This window comes from Pogona vitticeps, chromosome ZW-PAR (genome assembly GCF_051106095.1).
Source record: "Pogona vitticeps strain Pit_001003342236 chromosome ZW-PAR, PviZW2.1, whole genome shotgun sequence".
Taxonomy (NCBI): Eukaryota; Metazoa; Chordata; class Lepidosauria; order Squamata; family Agamidae; genus Pogona; species Pogona vitticeps.
In genome coordinates, this window is record NC_135800.1 from 7,660,760 (window position 1) to 7,682,001 (window position 21,242).

Below are 21,242 nucleotides of genomic sequence, written 5' to 3' on the forward strand. Positions count from 1 at the left end.
TTTTCTCTGTGTCACCAGCCAACTTTTTTTCTTGGGTGGGTGGGGGGATCAAAACAAAGAAAAAAGAAGGATGCTCAAAATTGTTGGAGGGTGAGGCCAGGAGCAGAGCTGATCCGCAGAGCGGCCTCCAAACTTGGCAAAAACAGGACCAACACCCCTTTCTTGCGGTTTCCTTTATTTTTATTTTACTTTTTTCCCCCTCCCTTTATTTCCTTTATTTTTATTTTACTTTTTTCCCTTTTTTTTCTGGGACAATTTACTTCCCTGCCTTTTTTTTTAAATTGACTTTATTTTATTTTTTAAATTGTGAGACGCGCCAAAATGCGACTCTGGTGGGACTCGAACCCACAACCTTTGAATGACTTCCCCCGTCATTTGCTCTAGAAGTCCAATGCGCTATCCATTGCGCCACAGAGCCGTCGTGGCGACATGGGCTCTTTTTTCCTGTCCTCTCCCTTGACCTCGCTCCACCGGTTGCCCCTTTTTTTTTTGTTGCTCGGATGATGATTTAAATCCCTTCTCCTGCCTAGAAAACCCCGCGCCTCCTTTTTTCCCCCCGTTTGTGCAGCGCCTGGAAATCCAGGTCGCCATATTTTTGCAAAAAAGACGGAAGAAAGGGAAAAAAAATAGATGCAATCCCCAAGAACTCTCTGTTCGCTTTTGCAACTTTTCTTTGCACGGCTCACTCTCGTCGCTCTGCATTGCATGAGCGAAAAAGCCGCATATTGTACATATATATGGATTTAAATTCACATTTCCGAGTTTGGCAATCGGATTTGCTGCATGGTGCATTAGAGCGGGGCGAGGCTGGGGCTGGAACCCAAAGGGAGAAGAAAGTCCCCCCCAAAAAAAGTTAGTTGTCGGACTTTTTTTTTTTTAAGACACCCCCCTCCTTTCCCAACCACGTGGAAGGCTGAGGACGGGCAAAAAAAGGGGAAAAAAGAGAAAGACTACATGTCCCGGGGTGCTTTGCGGGGGAGGGCGGGGGCGCCCCCTGGAGGGCAAAAGGCGGAACGGCAGGCTTGCATCTGCATTCATCCACTGGCAGCAAAACCCTGGGGTTCGCTGGGCTGCCGGGTCTGTCTCTCTGTTGTTGTTTTTTTTTTTGCAGGAAGGAGGATCGTGCAGGTGGGAAGAGGAGGAGGAGGAGGAGGAAGGCCACGGAGAGAGGAAGGGCTAAGTCAGCCAGCCATCCGGGAGGAGCCGGGGCTGATCAGGAGAGATCTCTGCCCTTTGCAAGCAACAGCAGCAGCAGGAGAAGGAAAAAAAGAGAGAAGCAGACAGGACAGATCCTCCCAGTTTGACAGCTCCTGGGACCAGTGCTTGCACTGGATCCGGGCTGGCGTGGCTTTCCTCCCCTCTCCCACCACCAGCATCCCTTCTCCTGGGGCTCAGGAAGGCAGCGGTTGGGACCCTCCGCAGCTGGAAGAAGAAGAAGAATTGAAAGCATGGCAGACAAGAGGTGGGTGGCTCTCTGCTTTGTTTTTTTTTTTGCTTTGCATCTATGTATATATAATATTATATGTGTGTGTTTGCAAAGAGAGAAGGATCTGCCACAGACAGGGCCAAGGAACCGAAGCAGGCTGAAGGCTTCTGTTCGAAGAGGAGGGAGGGAGGACCCCTGGATCCAACCCCAGAAAAAGGTTTGCTTTTGAGCTGGGTGGTGTTTTAGATCCAGTGAAGGAGCCCCCCCCCCAATGCACATAACCCAGCACAGGTGCCGATGAATGATGGAGTTTTTTTGGGGGGTGGTTGTATCAAAAGACAGCAGCCCCCCTTTTATCTAGGGAGTTGCATGTGGGGTGGACGAAAGGGATTTTTTTTGGGGGGGGAGTCAGAAACTAGCCACTTTCCTTCCTTCCTTCGGTATGTTGGGTCTCCGCCACCAGGTTTATTTTTTTTCTGTTGTAATCCCTCTCTTATGTCTCTTCCGAAGCCATCCGCACAGGCCTGCCTTCCAGGAAAAAAAAAAAAGAAAAACTGGACATCCGTGTAGGTAAAATTGCAGACCAGAGATGTGTTTCTTTCCAGAGAAGGTGGGCCTGTTCCTGCTTTATCGGGTTTAAACCCCACGGTATCTAATAGGACTGGGTTGCAAAGTGAGTCTGCACATTTGCAGAGAGAACCATCCCTTTAAGCTCAGCTCTGAGCTAAAACCAGCTCTTAAGATGCTGGTTGGAGGTTGCTAAGAAAGGCTGTTTGCCTGGGGAAAAAAAGCACCTCCTTTAGCGAGATGTTTCTCTTAAAGGAGGTCTCCTGCAGCCGGCCGTATGGGTTTCCCCAAGGCTGCATCGTGACAGAATTTGAAAGCAGTGGTGCATCGCTAGGGTGATTGTAGGTTTTCAAGGGTGAAACAGCCTCTGGACTTATTCCCACCTTTCATAGTGATGGTGAAAGCAGGACGGGGAATGGTCTAGCCTTTATTTATTGTCGCCTCGAGTACCCTAACCTTAAATTCTTTCTCTGCAGAAGGGTGGGGCTTTAAAAAAAGGTCCCGAAATCTGGAATCCCCGACACACACACCTTGCTGAGTCTGCATATTTTCCAAGTGGCCCAGAATCACCTTTTTTTGTCCCCAATGGCTGTGAGCTTCAAGGAAATACCAGACTATTATCCAGGTCATATTTAGAAAGAGGCTGTGGGGCTTTTTTTTTTTTTTTGTAAATACAGGTCATTTCGAGTCTTGACTTCTGGGTCAAATGCTTTTCACCTACCTGGCTGGCCTCCACCACTCTCTGGAGGCAGAAAAAAAAGTTAATTTTCTTTATTTAAAAAAAAACACCAGATGCCATTCCTGGGCTTATCACCTCTCGGTAAGCAGGATGTGCCCTTTTTAAAAAAAAATCCAGCAGAGGGTTTGTGGGCGGCTTGGCTTGGTTGGGTTCTCCATGAGCTGGAGATAAGAGAATCAGCAAATGAGTTTGTGGGAGGACAATTGAATCTGTTTTGTTCTCGGTTTGGCTTTATTTATTTTTTTCCCTTCCCCTCGTCCACAGCAGCATCCCCGCAAACTGGAATTAGCCAGAAAAGTAGGGAGGCCGGCCGGAGGCAGCCTTCCAGATGTGGCTTGGCTACATCACCTGTGTCTGCTTTATGGGAAGAAATCTGGGGTCTGGATTTTAGCCTTGCCTGGAAAGCCACACAATTCCCACCAAACAGGAAGGCAAATTTCTTGTTGTTCGTCCGTGCGGTGGGCCGTCGCTCGGCGAGAGAGCAAATGAGAGCCTCTAGATCCGGCTGCTAATTCCTAGCTAGCGTAGGACTCCTACCATCAATGGGATTTCCACAAGTGTTGGTCAACCTCAGCCATCAATTCAGGGGACGTAGCCTAACTGAGAGAGCAAACTCTCTAAACCAGTGGTCCCCAACCTTGGCCCTCCAGATGTTCTTGGACTACAACTCCCAGAAGCCTTCGCCACCACCTCTGCTGGCCAGGATTTCTGGGAGTTGAAGTCCAGGAACATCTGGAGGTCCACAGTTGGGGACCACTGCTCTAAACAACATCACCGGCCAAGTTTGGCATCCGAGGCAGGGACGTCCTGCTTGGCATCTTACGCCAGGGGTGGGCCGCTTAGGATGTGGAAAGAGACACTGGGATCCTAGAATCATGAAGTCGGAAGGGGGCCTCTAAGGCCATCAAGTCCAACCCCCTGCTCAAGGCAGGAATCGAAATCAAAGGATATGTGACAAGACGGTGGTCTAATTTTCTCTGGAATGCTTCCAGCGCTGGAGCGCTCACCACCTCTCGAGAGCATTGTCGAACTGCTCTAACAGTTCAGAAGTTTTTCCTGGTATTCAGCACTAGAACCCTGCTTTGAATGAAGAAGGTCCCAAGTTCAAGCCCCAGTTTCTCCAGCTAAGGCTTGGAAAGGAGCCCTAGATATCAGCTTCCAGTCCATAGTGATAAATACAGGGCTAGGAGGATCAACTCAACATCAGGCAGGATGTGATGTTCTCATATGTTCTTTATTTTTACTGCCCCATAACCTTGGCTTTCTTAATTGCTGCAGCCAGCTTTAAGAAGGCCTTGTTTTGCTTTGTTGTTGTTTTTCTCTGTTGCAAAACCACTAGGCGTTGAATTCCTCTTTGATTTAGGGATGGTCCAGTCCTCCCTGTAGAAGGTCGAGAAATCCTAATCTGACTTCCACACAGCCTCCCACTTGATGATACTTCCATTCGTTCCTATGGGCGTGTTGTGCCATCCCAGAAATGTCACAAGCCCGGCTCTAAAGGAACATGTTGCTGCGTGCTACACAGGTAGATGACTGTGTTGCCATTACTGAAGGCTGCAGAAGGTACTTTAGTTAAGTCTGTGATGCGCTACATTTGTGATTTAACCACGCAAGAAGTTTACAGAATATTTCCTTGTTTAAACGGGGCCCGTTTTTCACTTTGGAGATGTGTGTGTTTGTTTGTTTTTTGGTTGTGTTTATATCCCTGCCTTTCCTTCATGGGATCACAAAGCAGGATAAATGGATCCACTCCTCCCTACTTGAATAGCTCGGTGGTTTCGGCATCTGGCTGCGGAGCCAGAGAGATTAGGAGTTTGATTCCCCCCTTGGCTTCCTTGACCAGGGATTGAATTCGATGATCCATAGGGTCCCTTCCAGCTGTGCAGTTCTAAGATCCTCAGAACATCAGCCCTTTGAGGGGGAGATCTAGCAGAGAGAAAAGGAGAGAAGCTGAGGATCGCCTACTGAATTTCATCGCTGAGCAGATGTTAGAGCCCAGATCCTGACCCTCAGTCATGTGCTCCAACTTAGGGGTGCAGCTTACCAGATGTGTAACTTGCCTGATTCTTCTTCCTTAGCCAGAATTAGGAGCAGCTGCAGGGCAGCAACATCTGGAAATCCACCCTTTGGGCACCCTGCTCTAACCAATACAGCGCTGTCTCTCAATAGCGCTGTCTCTCGTGCTGATAAGTGAAGACGGTGGCAAAGGAAGTGGCTTTTGCCTTTATACTGACATTGTACCCCTCTTTCCAAGAACCTGGATGTCACGAGAATGTGAACAAAACGCCTGATTTCTCCAAGAAGGCTATTTATAAGTCCACAGGCCTTCTGGTATTATATTTATCCCTTGCAATCTGTTGGTCAAAAAAGAGCAGCGGGAGGCGAGGATAAAAACTGAGGCCAGAATCATGTTGCACAATTGGATGGGTTATTGATTTCGTGACGGTTGTGTGGCCAGTTGCACAACTGGCCCTCTCACAAAGAGGGCAAACTCCTTGCCTGCTCACGATTTCACATGCATGTCCTCCCACACAGAAGTTGTTTGTTACATCCACCACAATGCTAGAGACGGTTGCCCCATGCGAAGTAGGGTCTAGGGAAGTTGGTCATCGCAGAGGGAAAAGGGTCAGTCAAAGCAAAATGAATTCCTTATCCTTGTTATAAAATCCTCCCATCTGGAGTACACTTGCTCCGTGCCAACAGTGGTGTGTTTCCACCAGATCGGAACCTGTGGTTTAGGCGACCGGTCCAAGAACGATGTGCACCACAAAGTTTGGCAGTTGGGCCAGGCATGCGCCTAGTCCCTTTGAAGTAAACCTGCACAGGGTGGTCCTCCCAAGCACTGGGAGAGAAGCAGGTTGGACCTCAAAGCAAATCGGTGTTTAATGAGTGGAGAAAGAAGAAACGAGCTACATCCATTGGGGGATGTTGGCTGAAAGTTGGACGTCGGCCAAGGGGGCTTCACCGTCAAGGAGAGATGGGAGGGAGGAGGAGGAGGAGGAGAAGCAGAGGGACAGGGCAAGAAAAGATGGAGAGTGGAGGGAAAGCAGGAAGCAGACTGGTTCCCAGTTGCAAATTCGTTGGTGCCACAAATCCTTTTGCTTTTATTTTTATTTCTTTGGTTTTCCGTCTTTCCCTTGTGCATGCCTTCTGTGGTTGATGCTAGTTATCCTTCAGAACAAGTTTTAAGGGTACAAAAAAAAGTGTGAGCCTCGTTGTGAGTCAACACAAACAAAGAGGAACAGTCGTTCTATTGAACACGGTTACAAGCAGCCCTTTGTCCCACCTAAGACACGTTCCTGCCAGCTGAGAACCAATATTCTTTTAGACGTCTCTGTCCGGAGGTTAAAGGACAGAGGATAACTAATATTTTAAATCTAAAAGATTGGGGAACATCTGCTTTCGTTCAGACCACTCTGGGGCACGGCCGTCAACGCTTCTTGTGTCTTAAGAAGATGCAGTGAAGGCATCTCAAGGTGGTTTCCTGGAAGCTTCCAAGTTGTGCGAGGATTTATAAATACGCTCACTGTAGTTTCCCCTTCTCTCCCTTTCCCAAGTATTTCCTGCTGGCTTCTTAACTTCCTGCTTCTCCCGGGGCATTGGCCGATGTGTCGAGATGAGTTGGAAGCCAAAGAAGTTGAGACTCCCTTGTGCTCAGCCATGGAAGTGGAGGTGCAGAGAAGAACCGGCCATTTTGGATGTATGACATGATATGCAGGAAACATGAATGTTGCATCAAGGTGTTAACAGCCGTTCAAAATACGCCTACGCAGTTGCAGGGGTGGGGATGACAAGCTGTGCAATGTATTATGTCCTAGATTTCCTGTAGGTTTGCTGACATGGATGTGCACTAGAAGTGAGACTTGTGTCTCCTCCTCAAACGATGGGCGCTGTCGTGTTCTGGTTGGTACCTTAGTGAGCATGCCCGTTCGCCGATGAGCGTGAGCACTCTGAATGCTGTGTGTACAGGAGAATGTGCATGAACACTAAGGCACCGTCGAGTGCACAGCCCTGCCGTTTGAACCTTGTTCCATTTGCTGCCAAAATGAGGTGCCAAATATGGAAAACACTGTTTATAAAGCAAGCAGCCTGATATTTAAGAAGGAGAGGATCCAGTTGAGGGCTGGCGAAGCAGAAAAAGCCAACCGGCAAGTTCAGTTAACCAACTTTTCCCCCCTCAGGAAATGAATAACCAGTGTTAAGCACCTTGGGCCTGTTGTTTTATCTGTTCCTGAATCTCACCTGAGCTGGCACCGTTTCTGCGGCTTCAGAGCACGCGTGTGGGCAGGGAAATGCTGAGGGTTGAAATCAAGACAGGATTCAGGATCAGCCTAGATCTGATAATATTGGGCTGCCTTCTTAACAGGTGCAGACGGGCAAGAAATTCTGAATGGCTGGAAGAGCTCAAGCAATCATCGCACAACCTTGGACTTCTCTCCATTTGAGTGGCTCTTATCTCGTTGCTCAACAGGTTATGATCCTCGCTGCCTTATCTCTGCCCGGAGAAAGCAAAGCGGTGGCACAGACGGCCATAAAGCCCAAAGCACTGCTGGGCGAGAGACGAATTAATCAGAATTGAGACCCAGCCTTTCCGGTGGTAAGTCAGGCCTCAGAGATACACGTCATGCTGGTGGCTTCAGAAAGGATATTTTGCTGATCCCAACTTTCTCCCTGTCTTTTTTCAGACCATGATGATGCAGATGTTGGCCCTCCTCCTCCTCTTCGTCATCTTCCGGTTCTTCCTGGGCCTCCCTTGGATCCAGTTGATCCCCGCCCTTTTAATATTCTACTTGGGGTCTGGAGGCTGGAATTTCCTTCGTATCTTCTTCAAGACAATCAAACGGGATGTGATGTAAGTCACAGTGGAAAAGGTTTCCCCTTCCATGGCTGTTGCCAAAACTTGGGATTGTGCTGGTTTTTAACACTGCGCCTTCTTTGGTAAAGGTTTGAACACTAAAATACTCCTTTGTCATACTGCTCTAACAGTTAAGAAGTTTTTCCTGATATTCGACCTAAATCTGGCCTCCTGCCACTTGAGCCCATTACTATGTGTCCTGCACTCTGGGATGATTAAGAACAGATCCTGCCCCTCCTCTTTAGGACTACCTTTCAAGTATTTGAAAAGTGCTATCCAGTCTCCCCTCTGACTACACAAAAGCCATTGACTGTGTGGACCACAACAAACTATGGGAAGTCCTTAAAGAAATGGGAGTGCCTGAACACCTTATCTACCTTCTCAAAAACTTATATGTGGGACAGGAAGCAACAGTTAGAACTGGTTATGGAACAACTGATTGGTTCAAAATTGGGAAAGGAGTACGACAAGGCTGTATATGGTCCCCCGGCTTATTTAACTTATATGCAGAATACATCACGCGAAGGGCCGGACTGGAAGAATCCCAAGCTGGAATTAAGATTGCTGGAAGAAATACCAACAACCTCAGATATGCAGATGAGACCACTCTGATGGCAGAAAGTGAGGAGGAATTAAAGAACCTCTCAATGAGGGTGAAAGAGGAGAGTGCAAAAAATGGCCTGAAGCTCAACATCAAAAAAACTAAGATCATGGCCACTGGTCCCATCACCTCCTGGGAAATAGAAGGGGAAGAGATGGAGGCAGTGACAGATTTTACTTTCTTGGGCTCCATGTTCACTGCAGATGGAGACAGCAGCCACGAAATTAAAAGACACCTGCTTCTTGGGAGGAAAGTGATGACAAACCTAGACAGCATCTTAAAAAGCAGAGACATCACTTTCTCGACAAAGGTCCACATAGTCAAAGCTATGGTTTTTCCAGTAGCGATGTATGGAAGTGAGAGCTGAACCATAAGGAAGGCTGACCGCCAAAGAATTGATGCTTTTGAATTGTGGCACTGGAGGAGGCTCTTGAGAGTCCCCTGGACTGCAAGGAGAGCAAACCTATCCGTTCTGAAGGAAATCAACCCTGAGTGCTCACTGGAAGGACAGATCCTGAAGCTGAGGCTCCAATACTTTGGCCATCTTATGAGAAGAGAAGACTCCCTGGAAAAGACCCTGATGTTGGGAAAGTGTGAAGGCAAGAGGAAGAGGGGACGACAGAGGATGAGATGGCTGGACAGTGTCATCGAAGCGACCAACATGCATTTGACCCAACTCGGGGAGGCAGTGGAAGACAGGAGGGCCTGGCGTGCTCTGGTCCAGGGGGTCATGAAGAGTCGGACATGACTTAAGGATCAGTCCTCTTTTCTCAAGGCTACACATTCCCATTTATAGGAATCATTACATTACTTGTGTTGCTAGTTACTTTTCCGTCTTTTTTCCTTGCCTTTTTAAAGAAAACCTTTTTTCAACAGACAAGACATGAAAAATTCAAAATGTCTTCAAATGACACCAAGCACTGTCTTTAGAAATTGACCAGAAAGCATTGTTTATGAAACCAGTTAGATAATTTAATTTATTGCATTCATTTGCAATAATGAATAATCCATTACGCTGGCATGATCCCAAAAAGTACAGTAGTTAGTTACTTTCCGGCACAGTACTGGCTTTCTCTTCTGTTTACCCCAAGCGTTTACTATTTCAGCAGGATAAAAGCTACGGGAGAATTAAGTCAAGGGTGAAAGTCCAGGGTTGTTTTGTTACGGTTGAACATTTGAGAGTCAGAAAGGCTTGCCAACTTGCTGTAATTTTTCCACAGATAAATTAGGTCTGGATACATATTCTGCCCATCCCTGAACTGTGAAAGGCAAAATCCTGAAGCGTAAAGAATATATTACTTATGGGAGGGGATCTTAGCTGAGTGGTAGAAAATGTGTCACACTTTGGGGGGAAAAGACTCCGGGTCTCGCCCCTGACTTCCTGAGCTAGTAGGCACAAGGCTTTTAATTCTAGAATTTGTAGTCCAAAAATCAAATAAAAGAAGGAACATTTTTTTAAAAAGGAACTTTTCTCATTTCTGACAACATGGAAAGGGGTTCTTTGTCCTAGGAATGGAACGATGGCCGTCCCTTTATTCCTTCTAAAGCAAAGGATGGGAGTTTTTTTCTGAAGCCCTCGCGTGTCTGTCTTTTAGACTTCAGATGGGGTGGAGAAATCGGCCGGCCACAGATTTGCTGGAGAGCAATTAGGTTTTAATTGGCAACGTGCCTTTTTTTTTTTTTGCCGAGAAGTTCCCTCTACACAAGTAGAACTGGTTCTTTGAAAGAGGTGTGTGTATGTTTGGAGGAGGAGTGATCACACCCACCCACACACACACCCCACGCCCCTGATTACATGCCTGATGAGGAAATCAGGGTGCTTGATTTTAATCCGTCTGAGGATGTTGCAATGGGGAAAGGCTGTGCTCTGTCTGTGTGGATTTTTTTCCCATGAGAAAAAGTGTGTGGGGGAAAACATTGTCCATCCGTCACATCCTGTTGTGCTGACCAGTTCTGTTTTCGCACGGAAACCTCACCTGTGCTTCGTTCTGCTTCCTAGGGCTGGTCAGGCTGTCCTGTGGACCCGTTTCAGGATCTGGTGGTACACCAAACAGAGATACACCATCCCACGGGTGTTTCAGCAGACAGTAAGCAAACACCCGGAGAAGGTGGCCCTCATTTTCCAGGGAACGGGGGAGACCTGGACCTTCCGGCAGTTGGACGATTACTCCAACAAGGTGGCCCACGCCCTGTATGAGCAAGGTTTCCGCTCCGGGGACGTGATCGCCGTCTTCATGGAGTCCCGCAACCAGTACGTGGGGCTCTGGCTCGGCATGGCCAAGATCGGGGTGGAGGCGGCCCTTCTGAACTCCAACGTGCGGCAGGAGTCTCTGCAGTACTGCATCGGCATCTCCCAAGCGAAGGCGGTGGTGTTTGGCAGCGAACTGGCCGAAGGTGAGAGAGAGAGAGAGATCCCGTCCAGAAGAAAGACCAGTTTTTGCACAAAGAATGCAAACTCCGCTCCCTTGTACTCGTCTCAGCTTTGTTTCTTTGCAAGAATCAGAAGCACTGGATGGGTTGCTTGTATCTTTTTTGACCGAACTGCTCCCCCTGCCCAGGCAGAGCAGAGCTCACGGGTTGAGAATCACCAAGAGGAATAATCAAGGGATGGTGAGGTCACGCGCCCCTCAAACAACCATGGCAATGTAAAATCAGAGACAGGGAAAGTTACATTTTTGGACTAGGGTGAGTAAGAAGGGTGCTGTCGGCTTTGGAGGGCGGGAGATCCATCGGTGGTTAGGAGGGTGCGCTCGATGGAGAGATTTGTTTTGCTGGGTAGCCCTAAACAATGAATACAGTGGTGCCTCACTAGACAATTACCCTGCATGACAGTTTTTTCGCTAGACATTGACTTTTTGCGATCGCTATAGCGATTTGCAAAACAGTTATTCCTATGGGGGAATTTCGCTGGTCAATGTTTGGTCCCTGCTTCGCAAACTGATTTTCGCTAGACGACGATTTTCTTTTCACTAGACAAGGATTTCGCTAAACAACGATTTCAGTGGAACAGATTATCATCGTCTAGCGAGGCACCACAGTATTCAGATGGGGATCGGTGTTCGAATGGGAGCAGCAGACCCATCCACTGTAGGGTGATGCACTAAACGCCCAAGAAATTGAACCCAGACCAAACTGTTCGCTCCAGTGTTTACACTGCCGATTTCTTCTCTTCTTTCCTAGCCTTGCGGGAAGTTGAATCTTCACTTGTCAAAGGCCTCCGTTTCTTCTGCTTTGGGGAGTGGAAAGCAGACAGCTTCCCAGCAGGTTCTGAACATCTGGATCCCTTGATTGAAAAGGCGCCTTCCCACTCACCTGATGCACCAGACAAGGGATTCCAGGGTAGGCACAGAAGAAGAGCAGAGAGGGGGCCTCCCTCCTTCGGGCAGAGACCTTACAGCATGTCCTTGTATGACCCCAAAGTGCACACGCATGTTGCAGAAGAGCTAGTGTGCCTTGTAGCAGCCGCTGGATGTGCAACTCTGGAAAAAATTAACAAGCAGTTGGCAGTTCTTACTGGTCTGAGTGCCCATGCAAATCGCTGTTAATTATCAGTGGCCTGATGGGATCAAAAGGAGTATCTGTTCTGCAATTCATAACAATCTTGACTAATTACAGAACAGAAATACCATAACATTGTTAGCATAGAAATACTTCTTGCTCTGGATTATTTTAAGAGGGTAATTTTTTCACATGATTCTTTCTTTCTTTCTTTCTTTCTTTCTTTCTTTCTTTCTTTCTTTCTTTCTTTCTTTCTTTCTTTCTTTCTTTCTTTCTTTCTCTCTCTCTCTCTCTCTCTCTCTCTCTCTCTCTTCCCCATCCATCCATCCATCCATCCATCCATCCATCCATCCATCCATCCATCCATCCATCCATCCATCCATCCATCCATCCATCCATCCATCCATCCATCCATCCATCCATCCATCCATCCATCCATCCATCTCTCCCTCCTATTTCCCCCACACCTTTCTCCTTAAAAAAGAACCAAGAAGGCTTACATTATTGAAAGACAATATTTAAAGCCAATAAACAACGAGTATAAAAAGGCAGCTTACATAATTAAAAGACAACATTTAAAGCAAAAAACACTTAAGAATCAAAATGTTTAAAAAGAACAAACCAATAACAGTCTGAGAAATGGTAAACACAAGCAACCGTTGAATGTTGGATTAATGAATGGGTACTTTTGAGGAGAAAAGCAGGGTATAAATATTAGAAGTAAATACTGTAATGTTTGTTGTGACCGTTGTGTGCTCTGAATGGTCCTGATGTTGAAATGAGACTAAGGGAAGAAATGAGATGCATCCATAAATTGACTGAATTTCTACCTGTCTTTTTCTCCCTCTTGATCTTCCAGATAAATTGTTTTATATTTACACTTCTGGCACCACGGGGTTACCGAAGGCTGCGATCATCGTGCACAGCAGGTTAGTAAGAAGGTGCCGGATCTGCATGGAAAGAGGAAGGGATGGGTATCCTCAGCTGTTTGTACAAACGAAGGAATTTGTGGGGATCCATGTACGATTGATTCCATTCACAAAGGGATCCAGTCACTCGGTGGAAATTTATAAAAGAAAGAAAAGTCTCATGCATGCCCTGTGAGATGTTGCGCCTTCAAACTCCCTGTGTCTTGCTTTGGCTAATCCTCAGTTCTGTGTCCTTTGTCTTCTGCCCCAGGTATTTCCGTATGGCATCCCTGGTCTATTACGGCTTCCGTCTGAAGCCTGACGACGTGGTTTATGACTGCCTCCCACTGTACCACTCGGCAGGTGACTCAAGTGTGCCATTTTTCTGGAAACGTTTACCTCGTTTTCACTCATCCGTTTCCCAGGAAGGCTCTAAAATGTGGGAGTCAAAATGGAAGGAAAATATATTTAATTTCCTTAACGATTTTGCAGTAACATCGCTGTAAAATTCATCTTGATCGTGGAACATCTCTGATAGCTTAGTCCATTTTGGTACCTAAGACGCACCTTTCCATAAGACGCACCAATTTTTTAGGAGAAGAAAACAGGAAAATATAATCTGTTTTCTTCTCTCCATAAGACGCACAGACTTTCCACCCCCTGTTTTGTGGGAAAAAAGTGCGTCTTATGGTGCGAAAAATAGGGTATATTTTACACATTATGGAATATAACTTTTGTAGTCAGTTAGTTTTAAAATGATACACCTGTGGTTCCTCGAGAGTTACCAGAGAACTTCTGGTTCTTTCCATGTCAATCTGGACATTTTGTCTTCTGTCCAGCTTCATTGACGTGTTTATGAGCTTGCCACAAATTACTAAGAAACAGTTTGATTCCACATTTGTGGCTCTCAAAAAGAGTCCCATATTTCACATGTGTCGACTCAGAACTGGGACATGCTGTATTAAATCAACATGTTAATATTGATACGTTAATATTAATACGTTAAAATGGGAGAACAACCCAACAATAAGGGGCGATGCTTCTAATGTAACTAATGTAAATATAATATGATTGGGTTTTTTAAAGTGAGGAGATGCGTTCCTCCCATTTGTCGTGCAAGTAACGCTGTTAGTGTCAACGTGTTCAATCTCACGCGTTATTTCCAAGTTCCATATTGTGTTCATCTCGGCCTTCTTCTGCGATCATTGATTTTTCCCCTCTTCGTCTTTGCTTCCAGGTACCGTAGTTGGAATGGGCCAATGCCTCCTTTACGGAATGACGGTGGTGATCCGGAGAAAGTTCTCAGCCTCTCAGTTCTGGGAAGACTGTGTGAAATACAACTGTACGGTGAGGCGGGGTGAGATGTAGTGAAAATAGCCAGGCCAGGACTGGGAAGTGATGGGTTACAAGGAACAATATTTCCTGTAGGACATTGGTTTTTTGGGGTACTGAGAGATATATCGCTGTTCTTTTCTTGTTGTTCAACTGCTAGGAATTTTTTTCTTATAACGTCTAACACTTACTGCTACCTACCATGTTCCGCATCATTTCAGAAAAGCTGATTTTGAAAGAATCGTGGGATGTTGGCCTTATTTCTATTTTTTTCTAGGCTGAAAAAAAAAGTGGATCAAACAAATAGGTGTAGCAAATGAAGATGAATGAAGAATTTCCCGGCTCTGTCCTTTTCCATCCGTGACAACGATTTCTCCACCTTTTTTCCAGGTGGTTCAGTATATCGGAGAGATTTGCCGATACCTCTTGAACCAGCCGCACCACGAGTTGGAGCGGAAGCATCGTGTGCGGGTGGCCTTGGGGAACGGCCTGAGGGTCTCCATTTGGAAGGAGTTCATGGAACGCTTTGGGATCTCACAGATCGCCGAGTTTTACGGGGCCACGGAATGCAACTGTAGCGTCGGCAACTTTGACAACAAGGTGGGTGGCTGCGCGCCTTCTTCCTGGCATTCAGGAAGGGAAGGGGGTGTCTTTACGGTGTGCCTTGTGAAATAGGATCACCTTTTCCTCCTGTTTTTGGCTCATCTCAAGAGGATCGGCCTCCCTGAAAAGGCCTCCATGACACGAGAAACGTTGTTCCACCTCCTGAAATTGTAGAGCGCCCTGGGTTCCGAGGGCTGGAAGAAAGACAGGCTATCAGAATAAAATGAAATAAGTCTGATTCCCTCCGTTTCACTTCCCTGCAGTTTGGGGCTTGTGGTTTCAATAGCAGGATCTTTCCCAACGTTCATCCGGTCAAGCTCGTCCGAGTCAACGAGGACACCATGGAGCTAGTCCGGGGACCGGACGGCCTCTGCATCCTGTGTAAACCAGGTGAGGTGGGAGGGTGGACCTCCTGGGGATGGACAGTGATGAGATGACCCCCAGCTTGATGTGGAGGAAGAAAATCTGGCCAGAGAACTCTGGACAGATGTCTTCCTTTCTTGCTCCATAGCCGTAGTTCCTTCCTTCTGTCCTTCCATCTATTCATCCATCCATCCATCCATCCGTCCATCGGATCATTCATTCATTCATTCATTCATTCATTCATTCATTCATTCATTCATTCATTCATTCATTCATTCATTCATTCATTCATTTGCAGGAGAGCCAGGTCAGCTGGTCGGACGCATCAAGCAAAATGACCCCATGCAACGTTTTGATGGCTACTTGAACCACGACGCTAACGCTAAGAAGATCGCCCGCGACATCTTCACCCACGGCGACTCTGCCTACCTCACAGGTTTTTTCTTTTAAGTGGCCATTCTCATTGCCAAGAATGATAAGGTTCTGGATCAGGAGGGAGTGCCAAATTTATTTCACAGATGTGTACATTTCTGGGGATTGATTTTAGCCCCAGAAGGGATCGGAGATGTAAGTCACACTAGTGACGCAACTCGGATTCAATTCTGTCCCCCCCCTCCAGGACAGCGACGGCAAGCTTGAAGGATTGCGGTCTTTTCCTTTCGCCCCTCAGCTCCCAAATGCACCACAGGACCCAATCTGGTGAAAAGTCCGGTGTGTCTCGAAAGCTTGCACACTTAATGACATTTTAGTGGTGCCCACTCCTGATTTTGTCCACCCTGGTTTGGGATTTTTGCCCATGGATTTCATGGCTTCTTTGATTCTGTTTTGTTCCTCTCGAATGACGGAGGGGGCGATTCTCTCTCCTCTTCCTCAGGGGACGTCCTCGTGATGGACGAACTGGGCTACCTTTACTTCCGGGACCGCACAGGAGATACGTTTCGCTGGAAGGGTGAGAACGTTTCCACAACGGAAGTAGAGGGGACGCTCAGTCGGATCCTGAACATGACTGACGTCATTGTCTACGGTGTGGACGTCCCAGGTATCTGCAGCTGAAGCCACCCAGCGTTGTGGCTTTCCTTTCTTTCTCTATTGAATTAAGATATTTCTAACCCATCCCATAACAGCAGATCGTTGCGATTGAGGAAATTGTGTCAAAGAACCTGGGGAGTAAAGCCACTGAGATAGTGTGCTTGGAGGGTGGGACGAAGGGCTCGGGAGAGGTGGGTTTGGCCCGGATCCCCTCTTGGTGATCTTGGATCAGTCAAAGGGGCTCCACCTGACCTTGAGGGCCGGAATCCTGCTGCTTCTTTCCGCCAGCGTTCAGTGGTGTCGTTTCTTTTCTGAACAAACACTGGCGTCCTTTGGTTGGTGCACCCGCCAGACAAGCGGGTGTGCACGAAAGCACAGAAAGAGCAGCTCAGCTGACTCCTACAGTTTATACATCGGCGTAACTACGCAATAGGATTCTGGGCAAAATAAATGAAAACCCATTTGCTGAGTTTTGGATTTCTTAGGCCCCCTGGTCCCTCATCTGTTTGGAAAAGCATCCAGCCTGCTGGAGAATTCTGGACGAGAAGCTTGCTTAGTGGTGGGCTTTATGTGGATCTTAATGAAAATGGTTGCCGACCTGTGTGTGGACTATGGGTTTTGTTTTTATCGCCGCAGGGGGGTTGCGCAGTCACACCTTCTCTAGGACAGGGGAGGGAGGCAAAAAACCCAGGATCTGTGGGTGTTTGTGTGTTTCAGGGACAGAAGGGAAGGCGGGCATGGCCGCGATCGTTGACCCCCACCGTTCCTGCGACCTGGAGGCCTTTACGGAGAACATGAAGAAGGCGCTGCCTGCGTACGCCCGTCCCATTTTCTTGCGGCTGCTGTCACAAGTCAGCACGACCAGTGAGTCTCTTGGGAATTCATTCCCAGCCCTCTTCGAAACCTGCCCTATAGACTGGCGAATGGGATTTCTTTGTAGCGCTTCTGCCAGGCCGCGTCGCCATGACGCAGTAGGCAGAAAAACGAGGACTTTTCTTCTTCCTGTGATAAATTTGTAGGCTGTCGTTTGGAGGGTGGTGGGTATCTCATGAAATTCCCTCCCTTTCCGACTGGGCTGTTCCTCAAGAGGCTTGACATAGGGGTGACCCACGGCATTTTGCTGCCTGGGGCCTTACCCCCCCCCCCAACATCCAACCTAAAGCCAGATGAAGTTATTCAGGATCAGGAAGAAATGGATGGCTTTTCTTCTCTTCACCCGAGGCCGAGTTCCTTGGGGGGGGGGAAGGATGATGTTTCAGGAGATGCTTTGTGAGGCTGTCCCCAACCCCTTGTGTCGCCTGAGCCAAAGCAGTAAGTTCCCTGCCAAAAAAAATCTGCAGGCCGTTTGCCTGTCCCCTAAGCCAGTGGTCTCCAACCTTGGGCCTCCGGATGTTCTTGAACTACAACTCCCAGAAGCCTTCACCACCACCTCTGCTGGCCAGGATTTCTGGGAATTGAAGTCCAAGAACATCTGGAGGCCCAAGGTTGGGGAACACTGCCCTAAGCTATGCAGAACAACACATATTTTGGCCTCGTCGGCCCTCGTTTTCCTCCTTAATTTTGCCCCTTCCTGGGGCAGACCCCCTGCTTTTTTCAGAAACAGACAAGACTGGACAGGCAGGATGTCAACTGGTGCTGCCAACTGAACGACCGATCATTTAATGGCTGCAAAAACAAAGATGTCCTCCTTGAGTTGTTTTCTTTTCCCTCGGAGAATAAAGCCCTAGGGAAGAAATCGTGGGATGAAGTCGCTTGCGGCTGCTTGCTTTTCTTCACTTCTGTCTCCCCTCCCACCCTCCATCGCAGGCACCTTCAAATTCCAGAAAGGGGACCTCCGGAAGGAAGGATACGACCCCAACGTGGTGAAGGACCCGATGTATTTCCTGGAGCCCCAGCAGGGCCGGTATTTGCCGCTCACCAAGGAGATCTTCCAGAAGATCCAGTCGGGCCAGGCCAAACTGTAGAAGAAGACCATCTCCGAGGCCTTGGCGGCCTCCATCTTAGGGTTGGCAATAGGAAATTGGGAAGAAGCCGGCGACGCTTGGAGGTGGACCGAAAAGGGACCGTTGGTTCGGGTGGGGTGGATGCTTTTTTGTTTTTGGGTTGTTTGCTTTAATTTTATCAAGTTTACAGAGGACAGACGTAGGTGGGTGTTTTTTTTTCAGTGTTTGGGGGGGCATTGGCAGGTGAGGGAGATGTCTTCATACCAAAGCATAGAAAGATGTTGGCTTTATATTCTGCTTTACGGAAAAGAGGGCCATGCCTCTTGATTCCACCCCAGCCGGGTTCAACAAGGGCAGGTGTTCTACAAAATTCAAAGCTGGACTTTTTTTTTCTTTTTGCACACACACACACCGGCTCCTTATTTTGGCTTACTTTTCCTTTTTCCACCTCTTGCCCACTGCCAAAAACCTGCAAAGACCGGCAAGGGCTGCACTGCGTCCTCACGCCTTTAGGGGGCGCCGTGGTGCTTTCTGTCCCATCTGGGGGGGCAGTCGCGTCCCCCACCTGGTTGTCTTGAGTTCCATTTAACCAACTGGCTTCCAATGTCCATCCTCGGGCGGGGGAAAAACAGAAAGCAAGGACGACAGAAAAAATGTAATTTTTTTCATTCCCCCTTTCTTCTTTAATCAGGAGAGATTGTCTCTTTCTTTATGGCTGCTAAAAACGACATCCCTGAAACGTGCAAAGCGTGCAAAGAGGGACGACGGCAATGCTGGGCAGTGGGGAGGGGGAACATCTCTCTCTCTCTGCCGTGACACAGCTTTTTTTTCCAGGGAAACCATTCTTTTCTACTTGCATTAACAGGACATTTATTTGTGTTTGTATGTGAGGTTTTTCTTGTTGTTGTAATTTATTACATTTTTTTTTCCAAAAAACGGAGGAGAAGAGAATCGGCTGCAAACGTTGCTTTTCGTTCTCCGCCACGAGATGGCCTGAGTTTCTTCGTTCTGTACGTTCATCCCTCTGACAGCGCTGTATTTTGTATCTTGTAGAAATGCGTCTGCCTTCATGTCCTTTCAGAGAGGATGAGAGGGATAAATCTTTTTTCAAAAAAAAGATCAGATCAGATTGCCCTTATTAAGAAACTGATCAGACGGCCAGTTTCTTAATAAGGGCAATCCCCGGTTGTGTCCCGGTGGGTACCACGTTGCCTTCCAAAGGTTCTTACCTGGTGCTTACGCCTCCTTGCTTTTTTTTCCAGGAGAGGGAGGATCTGTGCATGCATCGTGGCAACTCAGCTCTTAAGTAACCAGCAGCAAATGTTCAGGGCATGTCCCTCGTTTGGCATTCCTGCAGTCTCAGAAAGCACAGCACAACACAAATGTGGGTGCACTCTATAGCTAGGCCCTCTAGGGGGCAGGCACATGACGCGTGCATAGGAGTGCTTTACCATAGTCACTTCTTAGAAAAGCAGATTTTGCATGGAATGCGTGGACTGGCAGCGTTAGATACACGGGAGATGGTGGCGGAGAATTGAATTGCTCCTCAGCTCAGCTGAAAAAAAGAAAGGCTGGTCTTGAGATGTAGCCCAGTTTCTTATGTAGGTGTAGAGGTTAAACTGCAGTATTGCAAGCAAGACTCTGCTTGCAACCTGAATTCGATTCCAGAGGGCTCAGGTAGACGGCTCAAGGTTGACTCAGCCTGCTATCCTTCCAAGGTCAGTAAACTGAGTACCCAGCTTGGGGGGGGGGAGGAAATGTGTAGCGTGCATCATTAAATTGTAAACTGCTCAGAGAGAGAGCTTTAAGGACTATGGAGCAGTACAGTGGTGCCTCGTTTGACGATGTTAATTCGTTCCAGCAGAATCGCTGTAGAGCGAAAACATCGTCAAACAAAATAAAAAAGCCCATTGAAATGCATTAAAACCCAGTTAATGCATTCCAATGGGCTGAAAACTCACAGTCCAGTGAAGATCCTCCATAGGGGCGGCCATTTTCCAAGCCTGTGCAGCGAGGAATCTGTCCCTAAGCACAGCGGGGGGCCATTTTCTTCAGCCAGCGGCCATTTTGAAACCTGACAATCAGCTGTTTTGGATTGTCGTAAAGCGAAAATCGGTTCCCGAAGCAGGGAACCGATCATCGCTAAGCGAAATTCCCCCATTTAGACCATCATAAAACCTCATCATAAAGCGATTTGCTCGTTAAGCGAGGCAATCATTAAGCGGGGCACAACAGTATATGTCGAAGCAGCACGCTTTAGGGTGCAGGGGATAGCTGGTGCTCAGGCTAAGCTCTGGGCACTTTGATGGCAGGCTAGAGTGTGTTGTTGTTTTTTGCTGTTGTTCTGCTTTGAGTACCTGGGAGTTTTGGGTCAGAAAGCCACCCAAGTTCGGCAGCTTATTATGGCTCTGAACCAATTTGCCCTTCAGTAGATCATCTTCCCTGCCCAACCCCAGATTGTTGCCTCCTTACACGACGATGGGTCACGAGCCCAAGGATAGTTCTGTGTCGCTTGCAAGCGTCTCTATTGTCCGGGCTCCACCGCTTCAGAGTTTGTGGCCCCTTCTTACCCCTTTGGCCTCCAGGCTCCTTTGCTACGGACAATCTTTCAGGTACGTTCCGAATGTAGAAAAGGTTTCTTTTTTGGCCGGCGCTCTTGTTGGCAGGTGGATTTTTTAAGGCAGTGAAGACTATGCACAATCTGAAGAGTCACGTCCTTGCCAGGTACTGGATGATGCACTCTTTATGAGGCATTTCCGGATCCAGACATCCAAGCCGTGTGCAGATGATTTTAGTGCCGCAGGCATTACAGGGACATGACAGTGAAACCCAGGTTGTTTGTAGGAATCATGTGACGCTGTTGCGCTTATTTCGATCATGGGGTTCCCCCGAAGCTGTTCCGGAAGGCCACAGAGAGGCTCCCCATGACCCCTCCTATGCTGAAATTTTGTCTGTGATTCTGAAAATACATTTTCTACTGGGTGCTTCCAGGAGTAACCGCTCTGGGCTGAAATCATGGAGCCTCTAAAAAACCAACCCCAAAATCCAAACACGTAGCAAACATCTGGGTTGCACCTGGTTATCCGTCTCATATCCTCAAATTATGGGTTATTTTTAATCATCACAAGGCCGAGTGTGGTTCATGGAGGAGGCTGGGGGCCATATTTTGGCTCTCGGCTCATCCAGAGTTAAACTTATATGCACAGTTTGTGCCTGGATGAATTGCTTATTCAAGATTTAAGAGCAGGTGTATGAAAGGTGGTTCCCCCCAGTGCTTCACCCTCTAGCTATATCGGAGGCCTCCATCATGTCCCAAAGCCACTTTTACTCCTCCCTCCTTTATTCCCAGGATTTTCGTGGCATGGCCCGAGGGTCCTT

The 21,242-nt window shown here is 47.7% G+C and overlaps 1 protein-coding gene and 1 non-coding gene across 2 annotated transcripts; one reads left to right on the top strand and one right to left on the bottom strand.

Moving 5' to 3' along the window:
* Positions 1-324: 324 nt before the first annotated feature.
* Positions 325-418, bottom strand: TRNAR-UCU (transfer RNA arginine (anticodon UCU)). Its single transcript has 2 exons — positions 382-418; positions 325-360 (listed from the first exon to the last, which is right to left on the bottom strand). It is a non-coding gene; the product is annotated as a tRNA-Arg (tRNA).
* Positions 419-1,057: 639 nt separating this feature from the next.
* SLC27A4 (solute carrier family 27 member 4) lies at positions 1,058-19,273 on the top strand. The gene is made up of 14 exons (XM_072984530.2): positions 1,058-1,462; positions 7,204-7,329; positions 7,418-7,584; positions 10,188-10,582; positions 11,369-11,527; positions 12,546-12,615; positions 12,866-12,957; positions 13,832-13,941; positions 14,317-14,526; positions 14,793-14,919; positions 15,191-15,328; positions 15,767-15,931; positions 16,639-16,785; positions 17,728-19,273. Exons 3-14 carry the CDS (start codon positions 7,421-7,423, stop codon positions 17,883-17,885), a joined length of 1,935 nt encoding a protein of 644 aa, XP_072840631.2. The 5' UTR covers positions 1,058-1,462; positions 7,204-7,329; positions 7,418-7,420; the 3' UTR covers positions 17,886-19,273.
* The last annotated feature ends 1,969 nt before the right edge of the window (positions 19,274-21,242 follow it).

What these genes read in the sequence shown, in the direction of transcription:
- SLC27A4 (XM_072984530.2), top strand. Translation starts at nt 7,421, where the DNA reads ATGATGATGCAGATGTTGGCCCTCCTCCTCCTCTTCGTCATCTTCCGG. An exon ending in ACCAGACAAGGGATTCCAGG is followed by an intron (nt 11,528 to 12,545) that starts GTAGGCACAGAA and finishes TTGATCTTCCAG; the next exon opens with ATAAATTGTTTTATATTTAC. An exon ending in GTGTGAAATACAACTGTACG is followed by an intron (nt 13,942 to 14,316) that starts GTGAGGCGGGGT and finishes CCTTTTTTCCAG; the next exon opens with GTGGTTCAGTATATCGGAGA.